Source organism: Odocoileus virginianus, chromosome 1 (assembly GCF_023699985.2).
Source record: "Odocoileus virginianus isolate 20LAN1187 ecotype Illinois chromosome 1, Ovbor_1.2, whole genome shotgun sequence".
Lineage (NCBI taxonomy): Eukaryota > Metazoa > Chordata > Mammalia > Artiodactyla > Cervidae > Odocoileus > Odocoileus virginianus.
In genome coordinates this window covers 85,620,760-85,645,878 of record NC_069674.1, presented here as the reverse complement: position 1 = coordinate 85,645,878, position 25,119 = coordinate 85,620,760, and the positions used below count along the sequence as shown (strand labels likewise).

Genomic DNA, 25,119 nt, shown 5'->3' with positions numbered 1-25,119 from the left:
AGCCCTGCATCACTAAAAAGGAAGGGATGGGATAGGGATACATAGCTTGACACTCTCCCTCAAGAAATCCTCCATCTCTTTTCTCCAGCAAAACTGTCTTGAACAGTTTTACTGCAGCTCTTTTATACCTTTGAGTATTGAGGAGCCTTGTGTTTCCACACTGGTTAAAGTTTATATCCTTGCCTTCCTGCATGGATGATGTAGAATGTCAGAGTAGTTGAGACCTATTTTCCTGGAGTCTCAGCCCAAGTAGAGACAACTATTTAGTAACAGCTTTGGGAATATAACTTTTTAAATCTTTAACACAGTCTATGAGATACCTTTTTATTGAAATTTCACATTGTAAAGTCTGTTTGTTTTGTATGTGCTTGTTAGAGTCAGTAATGCTGGCCAACCTACTGAAATATAAGCTTGGATATGAAAGATCAACAGAGATGATACAAATTGTATTGACCTATTTTTATTTTGATTGATTTGTTCATTCTCTTGAGTAGATAGTACATAACATGATGTGACATCTGAAATACACAGAATATATAATGACAAGAACATTTTCCTTGTGCTTGAGTATCCCAATCACTCTGCCTTACTGAGTCAAATATTTATTAGTTACTTATAAATTAGTTTGCCTAACATTTCCAGAAATCTTAAAGTTCGTGTGGATAATTTATAGAAAATAATGCCCTTCTTGTGCTCAGATTGATTTGACTTAGCTTTCCTTGCATGTTAGCTCTCAGCTGAGAAATGAGTATGGAACAGAACTGTGCTAAGCTTTGACATTCCATCTGTGAAGTGAAAATCGTAATACTAAAGCCCTTACCGAGTTGTGAGAATTAACTGAGCAAAATAGATTTAAAGGCAATAGTATACAGTTTCTGTAACAGAATATTCACTCAATAAATACTAACTTTTGAGTCTCAAACTCTTTTTCATGTAACACTAGCTTCCACTTCCTCCCCTCAGCACTTGCCACTCTGCCATCCCCATGCTTTCAGTGCCTCTGTGACAATACTTACTGGAAGTTTCCTACGTATACCCAGCTCCAAAACTTTGTCATGTAGAGAATGTCCACGGTGCCCCATGCATATCTTTGACATACCACTTCCTCACTGTGGTGTAATTGAATACTGTTTGTTCTGCTCCAGAAACCAGTGCTTTGCTCAAGAGTTTGCACTCAATGAAGTGATTGGCACTTTATTAAAACAGTGTATTTGTGGAATGAATGGATGCACAAATTAAGCAACCTTACTGAAGTCCAGTTCTGTTTTGATGGTAGGGAAGTGAACAAAGGTGAAATACATTGATAGCATGAGTGCTGTTGGGGACCATGGGACTTAACTTACCTAGTGTCACAGAGGAAATATCAAGTGGGTGGGAAGAAAGGGGTTGTTAAGGAGAAGGCAGGGGTAAGGAGGAAGGTCATGGAAGTCTGATTCTACATTTAGAGGTTTTGCTTAGACCTTAACCTTCATTGATCCTCTCATCCAGGCATTAGAAAGAAAGTGGCTTTTCAGTTAAGAAATTGGAGCCCTGAAGCAGACCACATATGTTCCTTCATACTGTATCAGTTAGCTTCAGAAAGCCTGAAGTGTCAGGAGAAAAAAGGAACAAGAAAATGAATCATTTTTTTTGATGACTTGAAAGGTCTGATGCCTTGATTAAAAGGATAGAATCAGTATTGTGATGGCATTTTTTTTGTTTGTTTGTCTTTTTCATTTATTTTTATTAGTTGGAGGCTAATTACTTTACAATACTGTAGTGGTTTTTGCTATACATTGACATGAATCATCCATGGATTTACATGTATGCCCCATCCCGATTCCCCCCTCCCACCTCCCTCATTTTAAGTCCATGTTTTCATGCATTCTTCTCCAGAGAAGCTGGTGATAGTATGTACTGAATTAAAATATAATCTTAATAGCTAAAGGGAAAATATTAATAAGGCATTGGCAGCTTTCACTTTGCATAGTTAAAAATTTCTGTAGGAAATACAGCAGTTCCCAAGTCTTTTATATTTCTGAAATGAAGAAATATTTTGTTCTATGTATTAACTTTTTGTTATTCCTAGATCTCAGTAAACTTAAGCAATTTTATTTGACTATTTTAGCAGCATAATTGAGATAGATGATAAAATTAACTCATCAGCATGTATTTTTTAGTATATTATTTTTTATTTTTTAGTATTTTTTAGTATATTCACAGGGTTATATAACCCTCGCCACAATCTAATTTTGAATAATTTTGTCCACCCTAAAGAACTCATACCCACTAGCAATCATTTCTGATTCCCACTTTCCTTGTCCCAGCCGTAAACAATCATTAATCTATTATATTTTTCTCTGTAAATTTGCCTATTCTGGACATGTGGTCCAGAATGGAATTATACAATATCTAGTCTTCTGTGACTGGCTTACTTTGTTTAGCAAAATTTGTTAAGGTTCATCTACATTGGCATGTATCAGTACTTCACTTATTTTTGTTGTTTAGTATTGCTGAATAATATTCCCTTCTCAAGATATGCCACAATTTATTTACCAGTTCGGTTGGTCGACATTTGGGTTGTTCTATCTTTTGGTTATTATGAATAATATTGCTGTGAACATTTCTGTAGAAGTTTTTCTGTTGGATGTGTTTTTCAGTTCTCTTGTTGTGTGAATATATACTTAACGAGTGCTTTGTGGCTCAGATGGTAAAGAATCTGCCTGCAATGCGGGAGACCCAGGTTCTATCCCTGGATCAGGAAGATCCCATGGAAAAGGTCATGGCAACCCACTCCAGTATTCTTGTCTAGAGAATCCCATGGACAAAGGAGCCTGGAAGGCTGCAGTCCGTGGGGTCGCAGAGACACAGACATGACTGAGTCTGTACTTTCACTTCCAGGAATGCAATAGCTGGGTCATAAGTGTTTGTCAGTACTTGGTATAATCTATCTTTTTTTTATTACAGCCATTCTAGTGGGTGTGAAGTAGTATCTCATTGTGGTTTTGATTTGCATTGCCCTGGAGACTAATGATGTTGAGAATCTTTCCAAGTGCTTATCGGTCATTTGTGTATCTTTGAAGAAATATCTTTTCAAGTTCTTTGCCCATTTTTAAATCAGGTTGTGTGTATTTTTGTCATTCAGTTTAATTCTTACAAATTTATTTTATTTATTCTGGATACTAGGTCCTTATCAGATTTATAATTTGTAAATATTTTCATCCATTCTTTACACAGATGTTATCTTTATTTTTTTCCATCACTTGTGCTTTTGATTTTGTTGTTTAAGAAACCATTGCCAAGATCCAAGGCCGCAAAGATTTATTCCTGTGTTGTCTCCTAAGAATTTTGTAGTTTTAGCTCTACATTTAGATCTCTGATCAGGGGCTTCCCTGATAGCTCACTTGGTAAAGAATCCAGTTCAATTCCTGGGTCGGGACGATCCACTAGAAAAGGATAGGCTATCCGCTCCAGTATTCTTGAGCTTCCCTGTGGCTCAGCTGGTAAAGAATCCACCTGCAATGTGGAAGACCTGGGTTCGATCCCTCGGTTGAGAAGGGAAAGGCTACCCACTCCAGTATTCTGGCCTGGAGAATTCCATGGAGTATACAGTCCATGGGATTGCAAAGAGTCAGATGTGACTGGAATGACCGTCACTTTCGATTTTGAGTTAACAAATTGTTAAGTGTAGCCTTTATCATATTCTGTATCTTTTGTATGTTTTCTCACCATCTTCCCTCAGATACCCACCTCATTTAGATTGTAAATATTCTGGTAACAACAACTAGTTATTACTCCTCACCTTTCTATTATCAAGACCTTTTTTATTTTTAGAAATAAGAATACTGAGCTAAGTTTTAAGAGTAAAACTGAAAAAAAATTGTCCATTATTATAAATTAATTAATCTGCCTTGCTATCATATGTGTCAAATAATAGACAGTATTAACCTGGTGAGAGCTGTGGTGATAAATAAAGGAGATATTAAATTTTTCTTAAGTTTGAGGTGGTTCCCTTTTTGAGTTGCTTATTCGTCTTAGGGTTCAAAATATATATGTATTTTTAGAGAAGAAATATATTTTTGGCTTTATTTTACAATTTAGTTTTATCTGTTCTATTTGCATAATGAGAGGAAGCTGGCGCACATAGCTATCTAAGCTAAGTGAAAAATAAGTGCTCGATTCTCATGTACAAAAACAGAATCTGAGATGCCAATATTTAAAAATACTTTTTTCATTCTGAATAACAATTATGTGCACTACAATATTTGTATTCCTTCCAATTATTTTATACCACATGCTTATGATGTTCATTGGGTCTCTATTCTTAAATCTTTTAGTTTAAGGCACTAGCTTGGTACTGATATTTTACTAATGGAATATTAAAATGCAATTCATAGTACTCATGATTTCAATTTTATACCTTTTTTTTTCTGCAGGACATGCAAGTGCCATTCTCTAGAAAGTTATTTTTAAGCCCATCTTTGGACTCTACTGTTCCCTGTGCTTTCCCTTATCCTTTTAAACTATAAAATCTGTGAATATAAGAATCATGTTTTAGTTTTCTATTTTTTCTTAAATGCCTAGGCCAGCACTGAATGAATGTATTTTCAAAGTATCCCATGGTTTGTTTATCATATAATTTGAAATTGAGAATCCAAATATTTTTCAAAGGGAGGAGAATTTCTGAAAGTAGTTTTTTTTGTTAGCGTCTTAACATCCAAACTCTGCTTGCTCACAAGATGACTTAATCAGCACCATATCAGAGACAGCTTGCTGTGTTTACCATTGTTAGTTGGGCCAGCATATGTCCAAAACAGTTGGAATGAGAAAAACAGCATTGACTTGAAGCCAAATTAGAGAGAGGAAGGAAAAAAGAGTTCTTTAGCTATTGAACAGAACCAAATGCCTCGGATAGTTAGGGTACTTCTGTACAGGAAGAAAAACAAAAGAAAAGCAAAAGATGACTATTCTTTTAGACAAAAAAAAGCACACACACACACACAGGACTTAGTGCATATCTAAATACCCTGAAATAATAAAAATAGTAGATTGATGATGTGGCTGTAATTTTACTTGTATAGCTCTTTGCAAGTTATGTTATTTTTATACATTAACGAAAAAGAAAAAAAAAGGCATTCTAAAGTACTTAAGTTGTGGGTAAGTTTTTTTTTCAGTTTTACTTTTCAACTTTAGTTGATTTTGTTCTTCCTAATTACTGGCAATTTTCTATTACCTTATTAAGCAAAGTCAGTGCCTTTGAACATCCATTACATTTCATGGGATCAGAATAATATTTCTTATTTTTGTCAAATTGAGTCTTGTGTTGCTCTGTGGTAGCACTTTGTGAGAAAAATGTTTATTCTTATTTTCATAAGAGATTAATAACAAAATATAAATGCTTGTGTTCACTATATATACCTCATTGAAGAAAAACACATAGAAAAGTTAAATATGTTCTTTGAAATGGAAAATGGACTGTGTGCTTTGCTGTTTATAATGAGAGGTTTGAGAAAAATTTTTCATACACCACAATCAGGGAATAGATTAATTTTGACCATAATTGAGTTTTATATATCAGATAAAACCTGCCCTAGGATAGTTTTTAATTAGATAAACCTTATCTAAAAGACTCCCTGCTTTCCATTCCCTGCCATTCTCTTCTGCTTGGTAAGTATTCCTCTCTTTCCTCCTAGGTCTCCTTGCTTTCTCTGTGGTTAGACCCTGCCCTACTGTTTATTGATTTTCCCAGAAAGATCAATGAAGTCATCTGGAATTGTCTTTCTCATGAGATAGACTTTCTAATAGAGACTAATACATATCATATATATATATGTATTGTAAATATATATATATATACATACTATATACATACATATATATGATACATGTACACACACACACACACACACACACACACACACATATATATATATATAGTGGGTTGGGAGAGTATAGCCTTGACACTAGGACAAGCCTTGAGAATCGTTACTTAGGCCTCATACATGAGGAACCCAAGGCCCATGGAAGTGGAGTGATGAAGATTTGAACCAGGCACTCAGTTTTCTTTCTGCCATGTTCTACTTCTCTCCTTTGGCAGGATCTTGTGTATTAGCCAGAAAGAAGATGGACTGATAAATTGATTCATTTATTTATTCTCTGCAACAGCTGTGTCCCATGACTGTGAGAATCAAGTAAGACTAAGACTTGGTTTTATAAGTTTGATTTTCCTGATGAGTTTGGTGAAAGCATTATCAGAGCAGCATAGAAGGAGGGAACTAGTTTTGTACCCTGAGACCTGGAGGTGAGAGTGGATAGTGGAGGGATGCACCTTGTGTTGAGAATCAGAATCCCTCAAGCCCGAGACTTGATTATCAGGTCAAGTGTGTCAGGTCTGGCTTCCTCTTTGCTGAAAATGAGATTTTCTTAGGAGGTACCTTAGTCATTTATGCAAATAGACACCTATTGTGCCAGCCCCACCTGTTATCCAGACATGCCTAGAAATTTCTAAACCTTGGCTTGACTAAATCTTGCATCCTGCCAAATTTACCTTGAGAGGAGTAAACCCAACTGAATGGCCTACAGAAATCTTAAGAGAGGTGTGCTTAACGCGGCAGGTTGAATTTCCTCACTGACCTAAGGCCTCACAGGAGGTCCTGTCTCCTTTTCTCTCCCTCCTTCCCAATAGGGAGAGGAAACCTAAATAACTTCTATAAAAGTGCTTTCTCTTAGGATAAAGAAAATTTTCATCTGTGTTTTGTTATCTCTTGGTTTTTTCTGTTTAACCAAGGTAATATTTAGTTTTGTTTTTAATTTGAAGGATTACAGATACCAAACCATTGACTTACAGAATGTAAAAAAAAAAAAAGTAGAACTTAAAATTTTGTATAATAAATGAGCTGTCAAGCTGTTGAATCTCAGCTCATTTGATCTAAGTTATATTATAAATCCTGTGGAAAATAAAATTGAAGCCATTGGATTCAGAATGGCTTCGTAAAACTCTATGATTAGCAGTGTATTTCCTATAATCTTGGGTTAGATTAATTTAAAATTACATTAATATCTGGAAGGACATTTGAGTAACTTTTTTTTTCCATAAGTTATTTTTTTCTTCCAGTGCCTAACTACTGGGTCTATTTTGTTTGAGGCACCAAATTTCTTTAGTGGTTTGGCTAAAGATCTATCACAAGGATATAATAGCCAACCTTGTAGTAGTATTATCATAGATTTGAGGTACTTGTGATGTTTCTTTGAAACCTCAAGGTTTTAAAATATTCAACACAAGTTAAATCAACCCACACATTATTAACAAAAATTTTAATATCAAGTAAACACAATATCCTATAATTTCTAAACACTCCTTTCCTAAACTCATTCAAATGTTCACATGTTGATTTCTGTAAGATATACTGGCTGTGTGTGTGTGTGTGTGTGTGTGTGTGATATGAGGAATCACATATCAGCTGCTACACAGATGGAAGCAGTCTGTGTCCTTTTCTTAGTTTAGTAAAAGTAATTTCAATTGAGCAAATATTTGTTCTAGATCTGCCTTCTAACATGCAGAATATGTTACCTCTGCCTCATGGGAAAGAGGTAAGTTACAAAGAGAAACCATCTGAATCTTTAATATGGAATATGATAAAATGACATCCATTTAGCATCATTCAAAGTTAATATTTACCATGCTTTTAAGTAAGTTAGAATTTTCATTCTCACCTGTCTAGTGTTCATTATCCTTGCCTGTAAAATGGGAATAATAAGGCTGCTGTCTTAAATTTAAAAATCCATCCAAAAATTGTAGCTAGTGCTCAGCATCCATTCCTGACTTTAAAATGCCATTGTTCTTATTTATATTTTTGTTTGCTAGATTACTGTTTAATGCAAAGAGCAAGCAACAAAGCCTGAAACTAATATGTTAGTCCAATAAAAATACTTAAAGGTACTTTTACATGGAATGTTCCTTGTCAGTATCATCTTCTTCCTAATGATGTTTTATTTTAAATAAACTGCACTTTGCTGGTGACTCAGACAGTAAAGAGTCTGCCCGCAATGCAGGAGACTTGGATTTGATCCCTGGGTTGAGAAGATCCCCTGGAGAAGGAAATGGCTACCCACTCCGATATTCTTGCCTGGAAAATCCCATGGGTGGAGGAACCTGGTGGGCTACAGTCCAGGGGGTCACAAAAATCAGACATGACTGAGTGACCGACACTTAGATAAGCTAAATTATGTTAATTTCTAACCTTGTACATTACGCCGGTGGACTAGAGAGAAGAGAGATGGCTTAGGCACCTGACTGTTGATGGGAGAGATCACTGTATGTGATCTCTAGATAGATGTAGATTCTTTGCCGTAAGGTTGGGCAGACTTTTTCAGTCAGCGTAGATAATAATTATTTGAGGCTTCACAGCCTGTTCTGCCTCTGTCACACTCAACTCTGCCTTTGTGGTGTGAAGGTTGCCATAGACAATACATAACTGGATGGAAGTGACTGTGTTGAAAACTGAAATTTCATGTAATTTTCACATGTCATGAAATGTTTTTCATTTTAAGAATCATTTAAGAATGTGAAAATCATTCATAGGTATTAAATAGCAAGCAGAAAGACAGGAGGCAGGCTGGATTTGGCCCATGGGCCAGGGTTTGCTTACCCCCAGCTCTATAGAATTCTGTTCCCTTTTAATGCTTTAAATTATTTCTTATACTTTTGTTTGTGTAAATTATGCTACTTTAAATTGTAGACTGATTATCTCAAGCTGTGCTTAAAATATTGAGAAGTATTCTGTAATACTGACAGTTCTCTGAATACAGCCTATTTCTATAATCAGATACTATGAGTTCTACCAGAAATAGAAATTTTAATGACAGTCTAATTAAACAGAAGAGAAAAATTATTACATTTTCTTATGCCAAATTATGAATGTCTTTAATTAAGGCACATATACTGTCACATTGATTTCTCTTTATATGTGTTAAAAAATTAGATTATTCTGACAACTTGAGGCTCTTCTCTGAGGTAGTAGATCCTTTCACTTACCTAATAAGTTGTGCCTTAATGGCTAGTGACCATATTTTATAATTCACAGGGAATCATGAACCAGAAAAGCTCTGAAATAAGGAAAAATAAACCGCCACAGTCTATCCTGTCAAATCTTTTCTCATACTGTCAAAAAACAGCTGCCTCTTTCTTTTTGTTGCTAGTTTCCTTCTTCAATTAAAAAAGTAATCTAAAAATTTATGAATAGTACATTTAAGTCTCATTTTCAGTTTACAGTTAATATGATTCACTATCTCTTCATGAAACAATCCAATGGGATTTAGCTAGTCAAGTACTCATGATAACTTCATTATTAATCAGTCTACCTGTGAGTTAGTAGACTTCAGATTAGAGAGTAAGATGAATTTTTAAAAACTGTCTTAACAGAAATTCCTATAGATAAAAGTGCGAAATACTAAATTAAGTTCCTAAATACAGAATCGTTTCTAAAGAGAGCATTGAAACACCTGAGAAGTCACCAGTGTGTCAGAATCTGTGGAAATGTGTTCCGTAACACATCTCTCTGTGGTGTATGTTGGCAGTTACAAGCAAGTGCTTTCCTTTTACCTCGAAGAAATATGTTATATTATTTTAGAAAAAACTTTTCGTTCTCATTTACATCAAGGCACACTTCAAGGTGAACTGTGCAAATTAAATTGGATACCTGTTTTGTAGAACTCAAGAAGAATAATAGTGGAGTGGCTAAGGCCATAGACTCCACAGCTGGATGGTGTATGTTCTAATTCCTGTTGCATCACCAAGTAGCCCTGTGACCTTGGCCAATTTCCTCGGTGGCCTACATTTTCCTCATATGTGAAATGAGGCTCATAATTATGTCTACCCTTAGGTTACCAGATAGCACAACCTCATAGTGTAAAGGAGGATAGATGAGTTAACATTTCTTTAAAAGCACTCAGATCAGTACATGACACATAGTAAGTGTTATATTGATGTTGGCTCCATAATTTAAATTAAAACAACTCTGCAGACCAATCAACAGTATGGTACTAATCTTTGTTCTTACCCAAGTTTAGAAAACCAAATTTGGAGTCAGCATAGGGAAGTCACATGTGTTTAAAATGCCCAAGTCCGGAGAACTTTGCATAGTAGCAAGTTCTCATAATTATTTAAAAACTCATATCCAAAGCACTTCCTGACAAAGAATAGTGGGTATTTCTACTTATGAGCAAAAGTGGTGCCACCATGTGGCAATAACATATACACAGATGCCAGTGCATTTGCCTGGATAGGGTTGAAATTGTGCAATATAAGATGAATTTTTATTTTTTAGCATTGACTTTTATCCCCAAATTGTATGTATAAAGTGAAAGTTTATTATTTCCAAACCATACTTTCCAAATTCTCATAGTACCATGAAACAGTAATGCATTTTTCTTTGAAAGAGAACTAATGTAATTTGGCTGATTTGAGTTTAGCAAGTACAGAAATAATGCCATTAGAACAGTGTTTTTTAAACTGAATTCCATGGAGTCTGGATTCCCAGGGAAAGGGACTGGGGAGGAAGTGAGTGGGTGGGACACTGGTTCTTCCTTAACAGTTGCACTAGTGCTGGTTTTATACGTAGGGACTATTCATAAGTTTTTATTTGAAGAAAGTGTTCAGCTGTTTAAAGAAATGTTTCCATGTTTTAAAAGTGTGCAATCCTATATTAGAAGGGTTTAATGGGACTTTAAGACTTTAGATTTGCAATAAAGATTTCCTGGGAACTTAGGAAACAACTGAGATCTGGAGAAGATGGTGGCGGGGGGTGCGAAAGTACATTGGTTGAAGTTCTAGTCCCATTATGCAAGATCAAAAATTAGACAGTAGAAAAGGAAAAGACATGATTTAAATCAAAGAGGAAAATGAGAGAAACATCATGCATGGCACGTCTGCTCTTTTTTTCTTCAGATTTTCCTGCACTGTTTAATATATGCTGTTGTCTTAAATATATTAAGCATTTAAACTTTCAGAAAATACTGGAGTTTTTATTTTTTGGTTAAAGGCAAATTGTTTCTTGCTGGCAGGACACAAGGACCAGCAAAAGTTCTGTTTTTCTTTTGGAACAGAACATGGTTACATACTTCTGCAAACAATAGTTACTGATAGAAGGGAGGGAACATATTCTTTGAAAAAAGTTTATTTGCTGAATAAACAAATGTACTTTGTTCAAAAAGGGTGTTTGAGAGGGGTTAGAGAGGGGTATCTGCTGAGAGAATCATTTATGCAACTACTATTTATTAAGCTTGCATTACATGTCAGATGATGAACTGACTTCTGTAGTTAGAGGGTAATGCCCTGCCTCAAATTTTAAGCTCTCATACTGAGAAGGAAGTTGTGTTAGCCATTTGCAAATAATAGTAATTTAGTACTTGTCTCTAACCTAGAAGAAAATGCAAGTTGTAGAAAAAAATATGGAGGAGACCGTTTATCCCACCTTCATTGTAGTTCTTACAGAAGTCAGTTCGCTATACTTCCCAGGTGATGAGTGGTATGAATGCTTTGCGTGTGTGTTAAGTCACTTCAGTCGTGTTCAACTCTCTGTGACCCCATGGACTGTAGCCTGCCTGGCTCCTCTGTCTATGGGATTTTCCAGGCAGTAATACTGTAGTGGGTTGCTATGCCCTCCTCCAGGGGGTCTTCCCCACCCAGGGATATACCCCTATGTCTCTTATGTCTCTTCCATTGACAGAAGGGTTCGTTACCACTTCACCTGGGAAGCCCATATGTCTGAATAAGTAACACTTTTTAGTTCAGTACTTGTATTACCTATTTTAAAACACTAAGATTTCTCATCTACTGAGTCTCATTTATAGGTATCATCATATCTAATCCATCTTTTATCTCAATAACATGGATTAGGCTCTTAGCTCCTGTTACCTTGAAGTCATATAAATTGGTTTGATTTTGCTTCCATACTTCAAGAAGTTCAATGAAGCTTTTACTTGGTTCTCAAATAGTAAAGAACTAGCAAATGCTGTGATACATTAGAACTAAGTGGGTATTACAAATGAGTTGGCAATTCATGTTGGTGTTATGGTTTGTTATGACTGCTTAATTCAAAGGCATATTTGCAGAGAGGGAATTTGAATTAAGTAAATCAAAATAGTAAGGCTTTGATTAAAAAATTAGCTTTCTTAAGCTTAAATGTTGATATTTCAAGGCCTACTGATATTTTAGTCATTTGTGGTTATTTTTGTTTCCTATTCAGACCCCTGGGAAATAAGAGAATAGTAAATCAAAGCTCAGATTACTTCTTGCATTTATTTTCTTTTCATTTATGCCGTGTATTAGTGCACCTTAAAGGAACTGTAGACATGTGTAACTTGAACAATCACTATGAGGGAGAATTATATTTCTGGTCTAATCAATTTAAATAATTCATGTTATAAAAATTATTTTTTTCAAATTTGATTACTAATTCTAATCAGTTGTTATGATGCAATCATAAATATCACCAGTGGAAAATAAGCTAAGAATATTTATTTTTATCACTAAAGTGAAATTTAGGAAAAACTGTCATCCAACTGAGGTTGTATTACTTGTTTTCCCATTTCCCATTTTTTATGTTAGCCACATTCAAATTTATTAATTTATTTTCTTTAAGAAAAAAATATTCTTTCCAAGACTGAGATGATTCTGTATATATCAATAGTTTCAGTGGTATGATTTTCTCATGGGATGATCATTCATGAATTAGGCATTACTGTTTAGATAATTCAAGATTGTAGTCTGCTGATGCTAACAGCATGAATGGGTAAGTTTTTTTCACTCAGTGGTTTTCTAGCTCACTTTGGTGGTTCTAATCTGTTAGCACACTGAATGTTAAGAGATACTTTGGTGTCTGGGAAATGTGAAACGACACCTTAGATGGAAAAAGTTTTGAGATTGATTTTTTCAAATACATAATCACTTTTGCAAGAAACTCATTCACTTGTCAATAATTTAAGCAGTCAATATTTATCAGAATTCAGATAGTCAAGAGGACCTAATAAGTAATTGCTCTAGGATTTTAATTGGATACGTGTATATGTGTATGTGCATGTGTATTTCTAGGTTTGTCGCCATATGATTCATCACCATCACTCATTCGTTTATTCCTTCATTCATTTCAGGTATGCACTGAGGCATTACCATGGTTTTATGCTATACCAGGCACTGAAACTTTCATTCCTCTTCTCATGGAACTTAGAATAATGGTGAAGGGAGTCAAACAAATGTTATGAAATGAGCTGAAAACTTTAATGAGAAAATACAATAAGATGCAGAAAGAGATCCTACATCAAATCATTTTTAGCTAAGATATGAAGGATAAGTAAGAATCTGTGTAGAAAAATGGGATGGGGTGGGATTGGAATTCAGAAAGAGGTAATGTTTGTATGAGAAATCTCGGAGACATCAGAGAGCATGATGTGTTTAAGGACTGAAAGAATATTGTTGTGACTCAAATGAAGGGAGGAAAGCATATCATAGACATCATGTTAAAGATTGGGGTTACACTGATAGGTATTATTCAGGAAGGTGACAGAAGACTGCTTTCATAAGATAGGCAGTGATAGTAGAGAGCGCTTGAAGAATTTAAAAAATATTTAAGAGTGGAAAAAGTTATTTATGTTGATTCTGTATGGATAATCTAGAGGGAAAAGAGGAGTCAGATATCACTATCGTGTTCTCTGGGGGCACAAACTGAGATCAGAGTTACTGGAGAAAAAGCCTCATGAGACAGCTACATGGACAGCACCAGTAATACCTCTGCTCTATCGACCATACCAAAGCCTTTGACTGTGTGGATCGCAGCAAGCTGTGGAGAATTCTTCAAGAGATGGGAATACCAGACCATCTTACCTGCCTCCTGAGAAATCTGTATGCAGGTAAAGAAGCAACACTTAGAACTGGACATGGAGCACCAGACTGGATCCAAATAGGAAAAGGAGTATGTCAAGACTGTATATTGTCACCCTGCTTATTTAACTTATATGCAGAGTACATCATGCGAAATGCTGGGCTGGATGAAGCACAAGCTGTAATCAAGATTGCTGGGAGAAATATCAGTAACCTCAGAAGCACAGATGACGCCACCCTTATGGCAGAAAGCAAAGAAGAACTAAAGAGCCTCTTGATGAAAGTGAAAGAGGAGAGTGAAAAAGTTGACTTAAAACTCAACATTCAGAAAACTAAGATTATGGCATCCATTCTCATCACTTCATGGCAAGTAGACGGGGAAAGAGTGGAAACAGTGAGAGACTTTATTTTGGGGGGCTCCAAAATCACTGCAGATGGTTGACTGCAGCCATGAAATTAAAAGACGCCTACTCCTTGGAAGAAAAGCTATGACAAACCTAGACAGCATATTAAAAAGCAGAGAGACACTTTGCCAACAAAGATCCATCTAGTCAAAGCTGTGGTTTTTCCAGTAGTCATGTATGGATGTGAGAATTGGACTACAAAGAAAACTGAGCACTGAAGAATTGATGCTTTTGAACTGTGACTTACTTATACATATTATCGGTGGCAATTTTAGAATAGATGTTAGGCTGGAGAATGTCACCATATAGAAAGCAAATAAATCCCTGGAAAGGAAAATATTAATATCTCCATTGAGAGTCCTGGAGAAAAAATAGAAGAGGGTCCAGGTAGGATTCTGGAGCATCAATATCATTGCATTTAATGCATCATGTTTTATACATTGATTTATGGGTTGATGTGCATAAGCACATGAGTTCTTGGAAGCACATGAGTTCAGTCCCTTCTCTTGTTGATTAAAATCTGTTCTGGCATTTAATATGGCTTTACAAATATTCACTGAATAAAGGTATAAATGAAAAGTCATATGTCAACCTGATAATACTATAAGAATAGTGATTTTAATGTTATTTTAGATACATACAGCCCTAAACAGTCTGATACTCTCTTTAGATAGTATTAACTACATTATACTTAAGAATTTATTCTGGAATATAATTATTGAGGCAAAGAACTAGAAGGACAAGATATAAACAGGCATCAGGCTTGGACCAGCTCTCTGTTAGCCTTATGCTATGATATAATAAACCCCTTCATGGATCACAACCTTGTTTTGGTGAAGGTGCTTGCATAACTCAGTGAAGTTATAGGCCATGCTGTGCATCCACCCAAGATGGATGGATCATAGTGAAGAGTTCTGACAAAATGTGGTCCATTGAGGAGGGGATGGCAAACTCCTCCAGCATTCTTGCCACAAGAATCCATGAACAGTATGAAAGGAAAAAGATATGGAACTGAAAGATGAGCGCCCCCTGTTGGAAAGTGTCCAGTTTGGAAGAGCGGAGGGGAATTGCTGATAAGTGCAGGAAGAATGAAGAGGCTGGGCCAAAGCAGGATTGATGCTCAACTGTGGATGTGTCTGGTGGTGAAAGTAAAGGTTGATGCTGTCAAGAACAATATTGCATAGAACCCTGGAATATTAGGTCCATTAATCAAGGTAAACTGGACATGGCCCAGTAGGAGATGTCAAGAGTAAACATTGACATCTTAGGAATTAGTGAACTAAAATGACAAAAATGGGCATATTTAATTCAGATGACCATTATGTCTACTACTATGGGCAAGAATCCCTTAGAAGAAATGGAGCAGCCCTCATAGTCAACAGAAAAATCCGAAATGCAGTACTTGGGTGCAGTCTCAAAGTGACAGAATGGTCTTGGCTCATTTCCAAGAAGAATCTTTCAATATCACAGTAATCCAAGCCTATGCTATGCCCCAACCACTCATATCAAAGAAGCTGAAGCTGACTGGTTTTATGAAGACCTACAAGACCTTCTAGAACAACTCCAAAGAAAGATGTCAGCAAATTTGAAAAACTCAGCAGTGGCACAGGACTGGAAAAAGTCAGTTTTCATTCCAGTCCCAAAGAAGGACAATGCCAAAGAATTTACAAACTACCTTACAATTACACTTATTTCACATGCTATCAAGGTTATGCTCAAAATCCTTCAAACTGGGCTTTAGCACATACATGAACTGAGAACTTCCAGATGTACAAGCTGGGTTTCAAAGAGGCAGAGGAACCAGAGATCAAATTGCCAACATTTGTTGGATCATGGAGAAAGAAAGGGAGTTCAAGAAAAACATCTACTGTAGCCTTTGACAATGTAGATCAAAACAAACTTTGGAAAATTCTTAAAGAGATGGGAGTATCAGACCACCTTACCTGTCTCCTGAGAAACGGGTATGTGGGTTAAGAGCAATACTTAGAACCGGCCATAGAACAACTGACTGATTCAAATTGGGAAAGGAATATGATAAGGTTCTGTATTATCACCTTGCTTATTTCACTTCTCTGCAGAGTACATCATGTGAAATGCCAGGATGGAATCACAAGCTGGAATCAAGATTGCCACGAGAAATATCAGCAACCTCAGATATGCAGATGATACCACTCTAATGGCAGAAAGTGGAGAGGAGCTAAGAGCCTCTCATTAAGGGTGAAAAAGCTGGCTTCAAACTCAACATTCAAAAAACTAAGACCATGGTATTTGGTCCCATCATTTCATGGCAGATAGATGGGGGAAAAGTGGAAGCAGTTACAGATTTTCTTTTCTTGGGCCCCAAAGTCTCTGCAGATGGTGACTGCAGCCATGAAATTAAAAGATACTTGCTCCTTGGAAGGAAAGTTATGACAAACCTAGACAGTGTATTAAAAAGCAGAGACATCACTTCCAACAAAGGTCCATAGGTTCAAAGCTGTGGATTTTCAAGTAGTCATGTATAGATGTGAGTGTTGGACCATGAAAAGGTTGCATACTGAAGAATTGGTGCCTTCAAATTGTGGTGCTCGAGAAGATTTTTGAGAGTCCCTTGGACTGCAAGGAGATCAAACCAGTCAATTCTAAAGGAAATCAACTCTGGGTATTCATTGGAAGGACTTACTTTGGCCACCTAATGAGAAGAGCTGACTCACTGGAAAAGACCTTGATGCTGGGAAAAATTGAAGGCCGAAAGAGAAGGGAGCGATAGACGATGAACAACAGCAGCAAAAATAACCAACAAGATATAAAGCATAAAAATGTTCATAAAATTACAAAGTTGAATTGCTTTGGTTCCAAATCAATGTTAAAAGAAATGGGTTATGAAGGGGTAGTGGGATTTCAGAAACGGAGATATCAAGGTGATTTTGTTGCTGTTGTGCAGTTGCTCGGTCATATCTGACTCTGCGACCCTATGATTGCAGCACGCCAGACTTCCCTGTCCTTCAGCGTCTCCTGGAGCTTGCTCACACACACGTCCATGTTAGTGGTGCCATCCAACTATCTTGCCCTCTGTCGTCCCTTTCTTCTCCTGCCTTCAATTTTTTCCAACATCAAGGTCTTTTCCAATGGGTTGGCTCTTTGCATCAGGTGGCCAAAGTATCAGAGCTTCAGCTTCAGCATCAGTCCTTCCAATGAATATTCAGACTTGATTTCCTTTAGGATGGACTGGTTTGATTTCCTTGCAGTCCAAGGGACTCTCAAGAGTCTTCTCCAACACCACAGTTCAAAAGCATCAGCTCTTCAGCACTCAGCCTTCTTTAAGGTTCAGGGTGGTTTAAATGAATTTAAATCAGCTTTATGGAGTCGAAGGAAGGAAAATTTTAAGTTCTTCTATTTGTTTCCCAAAGCCCACAGACTCTACCAGAAAAACTGTCTTTGTGATCAGTGTAATCAATAATGAGAAAGGGGCAGTGAAGCTAGAATCACAAAAGCTTAGGTAATCCCCCATTGCTGTGCCAGAGCAAAGTTTAACATTCTTCGGGGTGGAATTGACATCCTACATGTGAAGTTGCATTAATATGACAAAGACTGTAAGTGCTACTTGCAGACGTTCTTCCATCCATTTTCCAAGACCTCTCCAATTTCTTTTCAAGAAGGCTCACAGTGAAAATTGTATTTTAATACTTGAGTTAGCTGACCAGGTGATCAATAGAATTGTGTATGTGCATACAAAGAGTTTAAGGCACAGTAAACCAGATAACTTCCTAATTGGCAGTGGGTGTCAGTGTTATTCCTTATTAATTTTGGTTTGGCCAGACAGTACAGAAATGGCAGGACATGGCAGTACATACTATGCAGAGCAAGTAGCAGTCTTTTCTGGCACTACGTGACAGATAAGCATCAGTGAACATCTTGGTATTGAGCATTTTCATAAATGACCTGGTATCATCAGGATACATGTAGACATATGTTACTAGGATCAGCCTGCCTTAGTGAAGCCTGCAGAAAAGAAACAAATAGGAAAATATTAATGAAAGATACCTTTTCCTGATGAAGTTTCATATAAATTCCTGCAGAGTTTCCCATGTACTTAAACTGTTATTATAGGCTATACTTTGAAAAGAGTCAGATCACACATATCTGAGAGAGCTATTCCACATTCTTTTTGAACCCCGAACTACTTGAGAAGCCCACATATTTGACTGGTTGATTTTAAAGCACAAAAAGGTACAGCCGGCAGCCTTTTCCCATGGGTGGAGTCTGCAGGCCCAAACTCTCACAGATTTCTGTGCAGGAAAGGAGGAACAAAAGAAGCTGAACAGATGATCAAAGCAACATTTGTTTCCCCAGATCTGGCAATTGTTGTTCATATGTCCACCTGCAAGTGGTTTTGGTCAACCATTTCTTGGTATGAGAACTTAATTTCCACATAAACTGTCTCTGGGTAGCAGTGGAAGGGGTGTCCTGAATATTAGCATAACTGCTGTAACTATGAGTATTAACTGAGATATGTAGTTAAACATGGTTCCATTTTTGTCGCAGTTTTTCAAGTCTCAACTTTTAACTAAATTGACACATATGAATTGGTGGGAGATTGTCCCTATGCCATTTTCTTTTTGTGAAAGCCTGTGCTTTGTACTGCACTGCTTCGGGATCTCATTCAGAGGAACAGCATGAACAGGCTTCAACCATTGTTGTGATAGTTGTAAATGGTCAAAATTTGCATTCTTAGAATTTTTCCATTCGTGAGGTTTGCAAGTTATTCACTTAAAACATTCTTAAAATGGATGGCTTCTTGTTTGTAAGCCAGATGATAAAGAAGCAACCAGAGAGTCCTGTCACTGAACATAAGAAGATTCTTCCTATTTACCTGTGCCATAAGTGATAGCATCTAAAGTGAAGGTTTAAGCAACATGCCAAAGTACTGAGAAAACTCAGTACTTTGATTGAACTTTTTAATGGTCTTGGTATTTAAAAAAAGGTATTTGTTAAAGAAATTTAATTACAACTGAACAGGAATATGTATTGCTTAAATAAATATAGTTATCATACACATTTATATGAGCTGAGATTTATATTTTGAAATGGAAACTTCTGTGTCCATGTTTCTTAATAAACTAAAAACTATTTCTAAAAATTTCATGAGTTGATAAATGCTAAACACAAGAAGGAATAACTGTCAAAGAATAATTGAGAAAGACACTGAGGAAAGAATGAGTAGAAATTTGTAGAGTGATAAGACTAGTTAATTTACATGTGGAAAAGTTCCTTCTGGGCATTTGGTATTAGAATAATAATGTGTGTGTGTGTGTGTGTCTGTGTGTGTGTGTGTGTATCTTGGCATGTATTTGAAATCTCAGACAAATAGTGGGCGAGTCCACGTAAAGTTATATCTGTTAAGAAAATAGGATTTGATAGGACTTGCCTGGCAGTCCAGTGGTTAAGACTGTACTTCCAATGCAGGAGATGATGGAGTTTGATACCTGGTCAGGGAACTAAGATCCCACATGCTCCATGGTGCAGCCAATAAAAAAGAAAATTGGATTTGTTCCCTGGTGGCTCAGTTGGTAAAGAATTTGCCTGCAATGCAGCAGACCTGGGTTTGATCCCTGGGTCAGGAAGATGCACTGGAGAAGGGAATGGCAACCCACTCCAGTATTCTTGCCTGGAAAATCCTATGGACAGAGGAGCCTGACAGGCTACAGTCCATGGCACACACACTCATAAGTAAGCTAACAGTCAAAGAGTCGGACACAACTGAGCAACAACAAATGCTAATGCTACTATTTGTTATCATCAACTTCCTTCTAACTTATGTATCCCTGGCCACCTGTTCTAAGTAATTTGTAAGGACTTTGCATGCTCCTAGACAAGAAATGTTGTGAACAGTGATGATTCCATTTCCTCATTGTTAAAGCTGGTTGTTATTTTTTCCTTGTAAGTTGATTATTTCTAATTATGATAATACAACAGCTGTTGACAGTGACCTTTCTTTCATATTTTGTGATGTGTAGGTGACTGTAACTTGTTGAAACTCAGCCCTGGTATTGTGTTACTATTATTGTTCCTGGGGAGGCTTATTAGCCTGTCACCGAAGATGTAAGAAAAATCCATCTTCCCTTTTGGAATACGATGAGCCTTTGTCACCCACAATGCAATTAATGTTAAAAATAGAAAGAATGGTTATGATATGATTATGATTAGACAGAGATGAGCTATTGTCCAAGTAACAGGAACTGATCCAGCAGGCCAGAGATGACCTACACAGAACCATCAGTTTGCTGATTGCCATTTCTCTCTGAGTTTGATGAAATATTCATGCCTTTGCTCTCCTCTCTGCAAGCACTATTGATTTCTTGTATAAACGCTGCTATATTTAGTCTAGACAAATGGAATGTGGATTGCTGCTGAATAAATTGGATGAAAGACTGGGATCTTGCCTGCCGCTTTCTCTCGGTCTTGGGCAATTATTTATAATCAAGAGCAGTTTTTGTAAGTTGAGGGTGATTTTTCACAATTTAGTGATTAGTCTCTGAACAAAGGCAAGCAGTTAGACACAATCATTTCTGTTGGGATAGCAGGTTAAGAAGTCAAATTACCCTTTGAGTCTTAGACTAGCTGTATCAGAGAGTTCTGGGACTCTTTTCTCCTTATCTTTTTTGTTTTCTTTTCTTGGGGAGTGGGGAATTGATCATTATAGTTTACAGATAATAAGAATGCCAGCAAGGAGAGATCCCAGGCCTCCTGAAATTTTACATTTTGCATTCTTAGGGTTAAATATGTTTATTGAGACGTCCATGTAAATACTGAGGCTTTATTCTGGCCTTTTCAGTGTAGAAATGAAGTATATCATTAACAGCCATTGCTTTTGATTGGAATAATGCCACCTCCATAAATTAATACTCAAAATCTCATGTTACTCCGGAGCCTTAATTGACAGTTCTACACTGGACAGTGTGACCAAAGTTCTTACAGGCCCTCATTCTCACTTAGTTTCAAACTTGTCAAAGTTAATATTTTTTCTTTTGCAAATACCATGTTTTAGAAATATTGTTCACCAAACTATGGTTTATTAATAAATCATTTTCCCATTTTCATTAAAATGACATGTCAGTACAATAACTGCAAACTCTTCTGATCTGTATGTTGAAAAATCACCAGTGTTGTCAACCAAGATTGACAACAGGTTGCCCACATACCAGTGCACAGTCATGCCTCTTCACACAAACCTTTATGTACACACAATTCACATGGTAAGCAAGATATTAATATTTCATTTAGTGTTTGAAGCCTTAATTTCTACTAACAATTTCTGTTAGCCTTTCTTGACTTGCTGAAAATAACTCTTAAATTCACATGGAATATTAACTTCATAGTTTCCAACTGGCGATCTGCAAATTTAAATTACTCAGGGTAGGAGTCGGAGCATTAGATGCAATTGTAAAAATATGAAAAAATAGAAAGGGGGCAATTACTCATATTTCTACCTAAAATAGAACTTTCTTTTGTTCTACAGTCTTAGCTAGTAGAATTCAGAGACTAATACCATTAAATCTCCAGTAGAATATATGCTCAATGAAGGTGAGAATGTTTTTGTCTTTTTGTTTTGCTAATAAACCCAAACATGTAGAATCAACTTGGGAATTTAAGGTTCTCAATAAATGTATACTGACTAAGTTAAATTATAGTTAAAGAGTTATCATAGGGTATATGTCACTTTTATTGTTGTTCTTTCACTTAATGTTGTAACAGCATTTTTCCTGTTCCGATAAACATTGTTTTTAATGATTACATATTTTCCATGAAATAGATGTGACATATTTTACTAGACATCTCCTTGTAGTTGGTGATTTCAGTTAAAATAATAATACTTTAGTTAACAATATGACATTGAACTGTTTCTTCCTGTGTTAATTTTATTTCCTTAAGATATATTCCAAGAGTTGGCAAACCTGAATCAAATGGTAGAAATATTTAATTCCTCTTGCTACCTATCACCAAATTGTGATATCACGTATCACTTTTTCAGAAGTTTTAAACTGATTGGCAGTGCCACTTGCAGTATACAATTGTCTGCTTGGTCATATGTTTGCCCTGTTGTACATACGTGTGTGCATATATATGAATCATGTATATGTTCCCTTGTCTATCAAATTCTCCAGGCAAGAATACTGGAGTAGCCATTCCCTTCTCCAGGGGAATATGATACTTAATAATTAGAAAATGATGCCTTATTTTGATTTAAAATTTGCATTTCTTTACTTTAGTGAAGGTGGATTTTTTATTTGTTTAGCTCTATTTGTTTTCTTGCCTTAAATATTTTCTATAAGTTTTAGTGTTTTTATTTTCTAATATTTAATAGAAACCATGCACAATTTTATTTTCATATTTACTCTTAATATTTTTGTTTGGTTATTCTCACAGTCTTCATGATTTAGTCTAATACACAGTAAATTCCACTTTTACATAATTTAAAAAAGCATTTATTGAGAAGTATGCTGTATGTTGTCAGTCTTTGAATTATCTTATTTAATCATTTTAACAACTCTGTGTTGTTACTGTTAATGGTAATTATCTCCATTTTACATGTGAGGAAACTGAAACCCAGAGAACTTAAATAACACACTCAGGATAACACAGTTACTCAGAAGGTAACACATCCTTTTATATGTTATGGAAACTGGCATTTAGATTAAAGCAGAGTTTGGAAATTGGCAACCTGTATGTCAAGGTCCATTTACAGATACATGTTTTTCCAGTTCCCGTAATTTAAAAAAATTTCCCAATTATTTAATTGAAAATTAGGTGACTTTTGTCTACACTGGGTCTGTATTTGCTTTCTACTCACCATTTCCCACATATTAGTATGCATATTCGTACTTTTTCTTTGCTAAGTTCCATAGCCCTACAAATACATTATTTTATAAGCTTTACTTCTTTATTTTATAAGCTTTACTTCTTTATTTTATAAGCTTTACTTCTTAAGGAATGTATCTTCTGATTACAAACAAAAATGTTTGTAAGTGTACAAATTTGTTTGTGTTAGAAGTTTTCTAATATCACATGACATCTTTTCCTCAATAGTGTTGCATTTTTTGTCTTAAGTCAACTTGAATTTGACCAGTGGTCCAGTAGAATAAGTGTTATAAACGAACAACTTTGATACCTGTGAATCTTTGGAGTCATCTCTTTGAAAAGGGGAAATGTGAAAGATTTAATGGCAAAGTACAAAGTGCTAGCTGAAAATCAGCATTTTATCAAATCTAATGTACAGAAGACCTTTTTATCATCCTTGTAAAAAAGCAGAACTAAATTTATTGATGCACTGAAAGAAATCTAGTAGGGTATAGTGTCTTTCATTTCTAATTTGTTTCCAAATCAGTGTGCTAATCTTCTGTCCTCTGTCACGCCTCCTGTTTTGTTGGTTTCTCCAGTCGATGTGAAGTCCGAGGTTCCTGTGGGCCTAGAGCCCATCTCGCCGTTAGACCTGAGAACGGACCTCAGGATGATGATGCCCGTGGTGGACCCTGTTGTCCGCGAGAAGCAACTGCAGCAGGAGCTGCTCCTCATCCAGCAGCAGCAGCAGATCCAGAAGCAGCTCTTGATCGCGGAGTTCCAGAAGCAGCATGAGAACTTGACTCGGCAGCACCAGGCTCAGCTTCAGGAGCACATCAAGGTAGCAAGCGTTTCTTTGTCTCCAACTGTTGGCTCTGGGAGTCTGCGCCATAACGTGGGCATAAGAGGGGGCACAGGGGTGAGGTTTCATTCTGAAAAGATATGGATTCATGGCTGGGAGGAAACTGGGCTTGTACTAGTGAAAACCTAGGGTAAGTAAAAGGAATCCTGGCAGAAATCCTGCTTTGCTTCTTGGAGAGGGGCCTCTACAACTCCTTTATCAGTTAGTTTATAGCATCAATATCTGGGAAAAGTAACTTCTTACCCTTTTTAAGATTCTCTTCTACATAATTTTGTCCATTTGCCACATCTACTCTCCATCAAGAAGAACCATGAGCCTGAGGAGACACATTTTATGTGTCTAAAGAATCTACATATACTATTTACCAGAGAGGATAAATAAATCATTTTATGTGAAGAGAGAGCCTTCTTAATTTTTTTTAATTTTTTTCTTTGGTCTATAAGTAGATGTCCTGGATATGCCCTAATCTTCCTTATGGAAAAGACTTCATAATGTATACATACAAAAAAATAACATAATGAAAAGCTGGATAGAATTTTATATATATAAAGAAACTGATACAGATGTTTTCAGTGTTTTTATTTAAGTCTAGTAGATTAGATAAGAATTTATGGAAAGAATTTTGGGAGTAGTTGATAATTTGAGACCCAAGTTATTTAATTAAGTTATTCTGGGAGAATTATGTCCATATCCCAGAATTTTTTGAGATTGACTATTTTAAGATCATTCTAGATGTGTTTGTATCTATTTAGTCTCTTATATCATCAGAGATAAGTATTACTTCAGTTTAATTTGTAAATGTCTTTCAACTTCTTGATGAAGATATTTAAAACAAAGCTATTTTGGTCTGACTTAATAGATGCTTACTTTGAATTTATTATGACAGTAATATAAAGCAGCAACTATTTATTATAAAGTTTTTTATCTCCAACTCCTTCAAAAAATGACTCAACTATGTTAATGTATTATTATAATAAAGTAATGTGATATTATTTCATATTTTATTATAGTGTATATATAGGCACTTGATCTTTTACTCACTTGCATATCAAGTACAAACACATTTACATGGTGTTAATATAGATGATTAATCTATGTTAGTATTATAAACTTTTACCGTACTGATTATTATAGTGTCTGAGAAGGTCAAGGTGCTTTTTCCTCCCTATGTTCCTTGTTTT

The 25,119-nt window shown here is 36.0% G+C and overlaps 1 protein-coding gene across 19 annotated transcripts in view; it reads left to right on the top strand.

The window, feature by feature from the left end:
* HDAC9 (histone deacetylase 9) overlaps positions 1 to 25,119 on the top strand; it is a 972,671-nt gene that overhangs the window by 507,108 nt on the left and 440,444 nt on the right. For 18 of the 19 annotated variants that reach the window (XR_011488684.1, XM_070470395.1, XM_020901439.2 and 15 more), the window contains one exon: positions 23,676 to 23,917. Coding sequence is in view for 18 of the 19 variants with exons in the window: in XM_070470395.1 (XP_070326496.1) it covers positions 23,676 to 23,917 (242 nt within the window). In the remaining variant the exon portion in view is untranslated. Of the gene's footprint in view, positions 1 to 6,148; positions 6,171 to 23,675; positions 23,918 to 25,119 lie in introns of those variants that run through there. The other variant, XM_070470495.1, reaches the window with a different exon arrangement.